A 9,328-nucleotide genomic window follows, 5' to 3' on the forward strand; every position below is an offset into this window, starting at 1 on the left:
CGATTTGGTGTGAGGCAACTCCTCTAGCCATCGTTTCGCAGGCGGCACCGGCTAGCCGTCTCCTGTTGATGTGGGCGCTGGTGGGGGTCCGGTTTCGTGGTGCACCTTGGCACGTCATGGCTGGCGATGGAGGCCACGATGTTGGGTTGTGTAGGGTGTGGGCGGTGCGGGTCTGTGGTGGCGGTGTCGGTGCCGTTCTCCGGCGATCATGCCTCACCGGTAGCACAGAGTGGGGGTTGCGGTCTCCCCTTCTCCTCGGTCTATGTCGGCGGCATGGCGGTGGCCAGGGGGTCGTGCTCGGGTGGATCTGTTTGAGGCCTGAGGTGAGTTGGAGTCGTGGCTCTAGGTTGGTGAGATTTGGCTCGATCCGAGTGTGGCGGTCGTCAGTGGTGGTCAGGACGTCGCTTCACTGCCGGGCAGTGCAGCGTCGAGGGGCACAAACATGATGGTGGTCGGGATGTCACTTCATTGTCGGTATATGTATGTTTTTAAGTTCGGGCGTGGTCCGCGGATATGATACGGGAGGGAGCCATCCAACACTAACTAAAAAGTATCCGGCTGGAAGAAGAAATGTAAGTGAGGACATACATGTGGTGGGATATTTGTGGTTTAGTGTCCGGTTGGGAGAAGAGAGAGAAGTGGGGTACCATGCATGTGTGGTTGGGAGGAGAGATAGAAGAGAAAGACATGCATGTGATTGGTCAAGTGCATGTCCGGACTCCGGCAAAACTCTCTCATGTTTGTCGCCAAAATATCGGAATTTGAATGTCCGGACAGCTTCGCGGACTGATACAGGTCCCATTGGAATGCAAAAGTGAATAGATGTGTCCGACTGAACATATATCGGTGTTTTCTGGGTTTCCTTAAAAATGCCCTTTTAGCAAAACCGCTGAGGTTTTTTCCTTTCTCTCGTCACGATTATTCAAACAAACACCCATGTTTGTCTTTCTTATAATCCGGCATGTTGTTGCAATACAGCCATCTTAGCTAAGAGCATTGGACAGGTTACAGCAGTTTAGTACTATATACGTATCTTTTGCCGGCGACAAAGTTGGCCGGCCAAATTGGGACTGACCAGAGCACTACCTCCCATGGTCCGAGTTATTATATCATACTCTGTTGATGATTAGTGCCTTGAACCAAGCTGTCTTTTTGTATTCGGGTTGTTGAAATGCAACTAACCAAATAATTAGCCGCACGTCAATTTCCTATTAGCTACTAGTGTCGCTCGTATAGCAGCGAAGGGTGTGCGTTTTGTACACTAGCGGTATTGGAATCTCCATTCGGTTTCACACAAGCATCTTAGGTAGCACTATGCTTTCCAATGGCAACAGCATGCATCAAGTCAAGTCTTTTTTCAAATTCTGGTTGTTCAAATGCAGCTCTCAGTACCCAGATAAATAATTGGCCATATGTCACTATGATCTATCATAGGCATATATCACAGGCATGCGGCAGGTGGCAAAACGACGCGTGCTTAATTATATAGTAGTGCTGGCGGCTATAGAAACTTGGAATCTGACCAGTTCAAGCTAGCAAGCTTTGAACTAACACAGGCTGCTAGCTAGGCTAACGATCTTATTATACTGCCTACCTGTAAAGCTAGGTCTTAGCAAAACACAATTTGTCCAAGTGTAATTGAATTGTTAGCAAAAAACACGTTATTTGGAAAGGATGAAATAATTCAGCATTTTCTCTCAAAAAGAGCGCAAGATGCGAATGTCTTTGTGTAAGAGGAGAGGGTTTGACATAACACCCATGAGGGGAGCTAATAGGAACTGTCATCTCATTTTTGTCTGATCAAATTCAGTACTTCAATTTTTGGGGAACAACATAAATCAACATGTGGTAGGAACTAAATGTGTAAATTTGTGACAGAGTTCATGAGAAAATGAACCCAAGTGACCAGCTGGGCTCAAGCCTGAGCACCATATGTATATTTGAGATGTTGGTTATTCAGCTGTTTCTCCATATGGTATTCCTTCCGCTCGTCGGAGGGCTCCCTTTTGATAGTTGGCCCCGTTTAATTTTCCCGTCTTCATTTCCTTTGCATGTCGATCCATAAACTGACTTCAGTTTGATGGTAAGCTTCATATATTTCAAACATGAATGACAGAACAGCAAGGCTGACCAGTTCAGCAACTCAGCATCACAATTGCGCATAGAGCTCTGTGATCACTTGCAATCCTGCTCTGCTTTGTTCCCTAAGAACTACTGAAATAGAATTCCCTACGCATATTTCTTAACCTTCCAGAAATGAACGTATTCTCTGTTCAGATATTAAAGATATAGCCGACTTCTAGTGGCCCGCTTGTCTCGAAAGGTGATAAGCGCCTCACGGGGTGGCATGTCCTCTTGATCCGTGATGGGTGCAAGACTGCAAGTGTTTGTTCGTCGACAACATCATCACTGTTCTGACCACAGACACATGAATGGTACGGTTGCTTCAGAAAGCCACAAGGCTCCTGTCTGTACCTCAGTTAGTCTGCTGATTGCTCAATTTAGCCTGCAGGCTCCTGGTCGTGAAACGGTCCACAGTTGAAATGGAGAAACGTGGTCACAAATTACAGATAGAAAATAGTTACTACTCCCAAAATAAACCTATTGGTTTCGTATGTCACCGCATGGCCTTCTGCGGACAAACTGTAATTGGCAAAGCGAAACCGATGAGAATCGCAAATTTAATGGCGTAATTTCACCAACTCAAATTTTGCGGAAAATGAATGACAGCAGATGCAAACATCATTCTTCGTTTACAAACAAGCACACACATAGTGGTAGCAAGAATTTGAGAGCAATTAATTATCTTCAAGAAAACAAAGTGCTAGAAACAGAGCAATTAATCCTCTACAAGAAAACAGAGTACTAGAGACAAAGTCTGTATTCCCATCAGGTAGATTTTGATCTACGGGACTGCTCTGCTCTGCACTGCTGTTCCTATGGAGTCAGAGCGTTCACTGCTGCTCCGGAGTGGAGAGAATTGGAACAGGTTCTTAAATTGCGGAACTTGCATAACAACATAAGCAATCCCAATTCTTTGATTACAAACAAGCACAAGCATAGTGGCAGCAACAGACATAGAGGAACTAAACATCTCTAAACAAACAGAGTAGTACTAGAAAACAAAGTATGTCTGTATTAAAAATTGCAGGTGTTCTCATCAGGTTGATCATCAGCCATTCCATTCCATGCTGTTCCCTAAGAAGCTATTTTTCATCGGGGCCAACAGTTGCAACTTGTGAATTCCTTCTGAGTAGCAGTGCAGCTTGGTACTACCCTCCACTACACTGAAGCCCAGAGATCAATGCGTTCATCATCCATTCACAATGGAGAGATGTCGAGATCCCTCCCTGCGTCACCTTGCACCATATTAGAGGCCACCAGCTAGCAGAGAACTTGGAGAGCTGAACGCATTTTCCACGTCTTCTCCCCAGCTGACATAAAAAAAAACAGGGCATTACTTAGGGGTACATTTCATTGGCAGATGCATGTTCGGAAGCTGAAAACTGTGGCTGGAATGGAAATTAGTACACATTTATAATTTCACATGCAAAATCTAACATGACAACAATAAACTGGAGTAGTAGATGAATTGACCACTTACCGGTGTGATCACAGTCCACACTTTAGAGTATTCAGTGTCCTTTTCAAGCACTGGATATCTGCAATGTTTTGTTTACTTCAGCTGCAGAGGCATGCACCCTGTTCAATTCTCATCTGGCAGAGTTGCTCCAGGTCCTCCTTATTAATATCAAGGTTCCTAACATTTGGAAATGCTACCACAATGTAAGCACTAATTCTTCCTTAGCATATACGCTGAGATAGAGAAGGTATATGAGCTTAACCTGGGCCCACCTCAAATTAATCGTGTTTACTGCATCATGGATTTGGCCTTCCTTCAGTTGGCTCCTTGCTATTGACATTCAGCAGAAAATCAGATAATGTGCTTGTCTCGGGTTTGTCAAATTCTAACTTCCTGTGAAGTGTGGTAACGAAGTGGTGCTTAATCAAATTATAAAATCAAGAGGAGCTCAATTGGTAATGATGAAACTCTAAGAGATCAAACTGGTATGAAAAAAGAACTACCTATATGTGGACTGTGAAGAGGACAAGTAACAACTACAGAATTCAGGTTTATGTAAAAAAAGAGTGTTTTTCTTTCTGTAAAATATTGGAGGAAATAAAAGATGGGAGGACAATCTAAGCAATAGAGCATGGATAAAAAGAGAAGTCACGTGCAGTCTGCAGCCATGGAAATTTAATAATATAAGATACTCTTTTCATGTCAAGCAGGTAATCAGGTATGTGACACTACATGGAACCAGTTAAAATCCAAAGGCAGTAGCGCGAAGCCGTAAACATGAGCTCTTACAGACAAACATTGCATGGTTTCAGAAGGCGGTGGCAATCCAGTTGAAGAAGCGAAGTAGGAAAAGAAATAATTGTTGAACATATGTGCAGCCGATCTGGATGGAGAAGTGAACGAAATGGAGACGAGATTATCATTGCAGATGATCTTTGCTGTAAGGCAAACAAGAATAGATAAATCAAAACATGTGCATAATATAGCGTACATACATCTCAGCTGGTAGCTGCACACTGTCTGAACAACTGACCTGTCGAACATTAGCCGGTGCCCAACTCTAGTAAGTACTTCTACGAATTTTGCCTTCGTCCAGTTGGCTCCTTGCTACTATTCAGACTTCAACAGAAAATCAGGTAATGCGTCGCCATAAGTCGCATCAATTGCATCATGTTCTTGATCGTGCCATGCTCCACCTTATTCCTGGTTTGCCAAAGTTCAACTTCCTGTAAATTGTGGCAAAAGGGTGCTTCAAATTATTTAACGGAAACAAGTAGAGCCCAACTGCTAATGGTGAGAGACTAAGAGACCAAACTAACATGTAAAGGAACTAGCTATGATTGGAGACGACAAGTAACAAATTATAATGCATATCGAGTCTAAAGAAAAGTGTGATTTATTTTCTTTTGTACATTATCAGAGCAAATAAAATCTGAAAGGAGAATCGAAGCAGAAGACAGTGGACAAAAAAAAAAGCAGAGACTATATCAAGACACTCTGTAAATGTCAAGCAGGTTAAACAGAAACGTGACAACATTGAACTGATATCCTCAAACAGCGGTAGGTAAGCAGGTCAAATTTAAGGCCATAGCGCAAGCATAACCCATTGCAGATAGTGAGACGACCAGTTGGTGTGCATCAAAAGATCGATAAATCAGCAGGGGTGGTGACAGTCAGTCACCAAGTAGAAACAGAGAGAGATTCGATCTACAGGTACTTACATGAAGGCAAGGTGTTACAAGTCTGGACCTGAGGGAGAGAGACTCCGAGTCCGATGCCAGCAGTACTCCGCTGATTTGAGCAGAGAAGGGAATGAAGCTGAGATTATCAGCGCAGGTCATCTTCGCTGTAAGAGACAAGAAAAGAAAAAGAGAGATGAATCAAAAGATGTGTAACATACATCTCAGCTGGTACTGGTAGCTAGTACGTACTGCTTGAACAAAAAGAAAGAAAACATAGATCGAGAAGCAAATCTGCGAGATGATGACCTGTCGCTCTCCTCAAGCATGGCCGCCAATTGTGAGCCCTCTCCCGCTGCCGGGGCCGGAACGGATGACTCCACCGTTGCTTCCACTTGTACACCGGATCCTTCGACGATGTCCCCCAGGTCATGGTAACTTCGGCTCTCAGAAAGTCGGAGCACAGGACGGTTGGGGTGTGCGTTGACTTCACCTTCCAGCACACCAAGCCTCGCAACTCTAGCAGCGTGACTAATCCAAATCTCCTTGAGTCTTGGAAGGTGTTTGATACCAGTAACCCCTGATTCCAACCTGCCCTGTACGATTTTTATCTTTTCCAACTGGGGCGAGGTGCCTTCCTCAAATATCAACTCTCTCGGTTGAGACTCACAGAAAAAACCAAGATACCTGAGGTTTAAGAATGTTTCTGGTTTGAAGACTAGTTTTTCTGTAGCATAAGAGCCATAACAAAGATTAAGGGACATGAGCTTGGGAAGTGCGCCCAGTATTTTCATACTTTTATCTCCATCTGCTAGATTGCTTGACCATAATGAAAGCTTCACCAAATGCACCAGATCCCCAAACCAGCCAGGCATCTCCCCAAGAACACCAAACAGAGACAAAGACCTCAAGAGAGGGGGGGCAGAGGAAATAGAATGCAACCACTTGAGACCACTTGTCCAATTACATTCCACATAAAGAGAGCGGAGGGAAGTGAGCTTCTCAATAGATGCACGAAGTATCTTGCTCTTTTGCTTGCTTGCCCCTAGCATGACACTCAGCTTTCTTAGCTTTATTAGCTCACCAAGCTCTTTAACTGCTTTCCTACTAGTTCGCTCAATGTCAACATACTCTAGTATCTCTAACTCCTTCAAGTTGTTGATCCCTCTGGGCACCCTCACACCATTGGAGTTGGACAAACAGCCGGTCCGGACCATGTGAAAATCCATCATAAATTCCATACGATTGGCATGACTAACTAAAGGACTGAACACATAAGGCATACAAAATGCGGACATGAGGCAGATCTTAGGGTAATATAGGCATAAATTATGATACATATTTCTTTTCCTAACTCGGAGGCTACGAAGGCATTGCAGTTTTGTGATCTCAGTTGGTAGTGATGCAACATAACTGTTTCTCATGTCCAAAGTTTGCAAGCCTTGTAGGTTACCTATGGATCTTGGGAGCTTGTGAACATATAAACCTTCACCAGGATGGCCAATAATTTTGACATATTTCAAATGATGTAACAGCCCTAAAGCATTGGATTCTTTTTGTGTGAGTTCAAAATGGGCATCATGTAGGTCCAAGGTTCTAAGCATCTTGAAGTCGGGCGAAAAAAGTGAATGAGCCGGCTTCATGTATCTCTCACCAAAAATTGTTAATGACCGGACGTGCCCCCAATCCATGCTTTTATTTGGGCTCTCACCACCATGATATGCTACATGACGGAAGTTCTCCCCTGTTATTGCACTCACATTATCCCATGTCGAGCATGCAAATCTTTCATCTCTAGAAATTGAGATCATGACATCACGAACGATATCATGGACTCGACAACTCTTCATAGTTCCCTCTACATTCACACTTGATGACTGGATCATGCTTCGGTTTATTAGGCAATCAAAGTAACTATTCCCAACATCTGTAACACTAACCCCATGCATGGCTATAACAAAGCCCTCGGCTATCCATCTTTCTACCAGACGCCTCCTCTTGATTTCAAAATCCTCAGGAAATATGCTCAAATACAAAAAACATGACTTAAGATGAGAGGGCAAGTGGTTATAACTCAGGGTAACCATCCTCCTCATTGCTTCAAGGCTTCGGTTGCTCTCTAGCTCTAAGGGGATTTGGTTATAAATACTTTGCCACTCAGTTACCACTTTGGTGGCAAGCAAGCCTCCTAGTGTGAGTATAGCTAGGGGTAACCGTCCAGACTTTTTAACTATCTTCATAACTATTTGTCTCATGTTCTCATCATTTTTCATGTCTTCCTCACATTTCCTAGCCTTCCTTAGTAGCAAGTTTATGGCATCTTGTGTTTCTAGGGGTGCATGGTGGTAGATAAGGGATCTAGAAGAACCCAAACCACACTCCTCAGCTAAGCCAACATCTCGTGTTGTCACCATTATCCGGCTACCTTTATTGTTATTGCTAGGAAAAGCAGAACTACTGATCCACTTCCAATCATCAATGTTCCATACATCATCAAGAACAATGAAGTACCTTTCCTCATGTAACTTTTTCCTAAGGTAGTCGGCGAGATCATCTGCTCGCACTACCTTCCCTTCAAGTTGCCTCTTCAATGCTTCATCACCAAAAAGTTCTTCGATCATAACTTTGAGAAGCTCCATCCTGGCAAATGACTGCGAGACAGTGATCCAAGCACGACATGAAAAGTTTTCAATACTTTCATAAACCTTCCTTGTAAGAGTAGTCTTACCCAAGCCACCCATGCCGACCACGCATACTACCTGAGCAGGGCCAGTTTTGGCATGGACATCTAGAATATTTATCAACTCTTGTTTGGGCTTGGAAAACCCCACAAGTTCAGTTTCATCAATATTGCTACCTGATTGGTTGCGAATATCTTCGATGCAAGAATACCTCTCATCAACAGTTCTGCTGACTTGGTTCTTCTCAATCAGGTTGTAGCGTGTGTTCCTGCTGCTCACTTCCTCAACTCTTGATTTGAGATCACGGATTTGTATGGCGATTCGATGGCGGTCTTTGAGCTTCATCATCTTCCTTAACTTGCTTTGACTTGCCACATGCACCATGAATTCACCAAGGCAATCTTCAATATTGTAGGACAGGTCCCGTACTTGCTTTGCCCACACCTTGAGTAGAATGTCTTTCTCCTTGATTGCTTCAGCAGCCTCCAGGAAAGCCTGCATGGTCTCCAGCTCATCTTTGATGAACCTACCAAACGAAGTACCAAAAAGAAACTTCAAGTTATAGCACGCTTTGTGCCATTCCGCAGCCACATACAGAAATTTATATGCATCTAGATGAAGAGGGTCCAAGCACCATCATGAATGCTTGGTTTCAATGTGTCATTCTATATATAAGAATTGAGTAGAACATTATTTTTATTTTTCAATCAATAATATATGCAACGATTGTTCCTCCAACAAGATGGACTAAACAGAAGAAAAAGAAGTACATAAGAGGCTATAGGAAGTGCACGATCTGAATAGATAAGTGTATGTGCATATACCAGATATCCTTGCGCACACCCATGAGGAGACTCATCTCGTCGGCGGCGGCGGATGCGGCCTTGCTAATGGCGCCCACCATCATGGACCTCGCCATGCTCAGCACGGTCCCTGCCATTATCTCCGGCCGGCTGATATGATCCTCTCACAAACAGCACTTTGGTGGGGTGTTGAGGAGTAGAAGGAGCAAGGAGTAAGAACTGAACTCGGTGTAGCGAAGCAATGCTAGCTGCAGCGCTGCTTTTATAGCGCGGGGACGGGGATTATTGTTCTTCTCTCCCAACGGTTATCTACACTACATGAGAACATGCATGCACATGGCACGCCTGCATGCCATGGGGTTAATTTGGAGCCTGATTGTTGGATCTAATCTACCGAGCATAACCCACTTGGTACCAACAGCAAGCGTGCCTGCTTCCTCGCAAGTCGCAAAAGCCAGCAGTAGTAGTAAAAGTTTTGAGCAAGTAGATGATTCGAAAAACGTAGGAACGCAGCTTTTTGACGTGCGCATGCAGCGCGTTCATAAAAGCAAATGGCAAACCACCGACGGGCACCAACAACCA

General features: G+C 44.0%; 1 protein-coding gene across 5 annotated transcripts; it reads right to left on the reverse strand.

Moving 5' to 3' along the window:
• Window positions 1-3,012: 3,012 nt before the first annotated feature.
• Window positions 3,013-8,966, reverse strand: LOC123154159 (disease resistance protein RPM1). Of its 5 annotated transcripts, none has more exons than XM_044572950.1 (8): window positions 8,768-8,966; window positions 5,572-8,469; window positions 5,305-5,429; window positions 4,617-4,809; window positions 4,373-4,521; window positions 3,856-3,913; window positions 3,605-3,760; window positions 3,013-3,434 (listed from the first exon to the last, which is right to left on the reverse strand). In XM_044572950.1, exons 1-3 carry the CDS (start codon window positions 8,881-8,883, stop codon window positions 5,411-5,413), a joined length of 3,033 nt encoding a protein of 1,010 aa, XP_044428885.1. In that variant the 5' UTR covers window positions 8,884-8,966; the 3' UTR covers window positions 3,013-3,434; window positions 3,605-3,760; window positions 3,856-3,913; window positions 4,373-4,521; window positions 4,617-4,809; window positions 5,305-5,410. The 5 variants fall into 5 exon arrangements, with proteins under 5 accessions (XP_044428885.1, XP_044428886.1, XP_044428882.1 ...); XM_044572951.1 differs by having other exon boundaries at window positions 3,846-3,913; XM_044572947.1 differs by having other exon boundaries at window positions 3,856-3,976.
• Window positions 8,967-9,328: the final 362 nt, after the last annotated feature.

This window comes from Triticum aestivum, chromosome 7A (assembly GCF_018294505.1).
Source record: "Triticum aestivum cultivar Chinese Spring chromosome 7A, IWGSC CS RefSeq v2.1, whole genome shotgun sequence".
NCBI lineage: Eukaryota > Viridiplantae > Streptophyta > Magnoliopsida > Poales > Poaceae > Triticum > Triticum aestivum.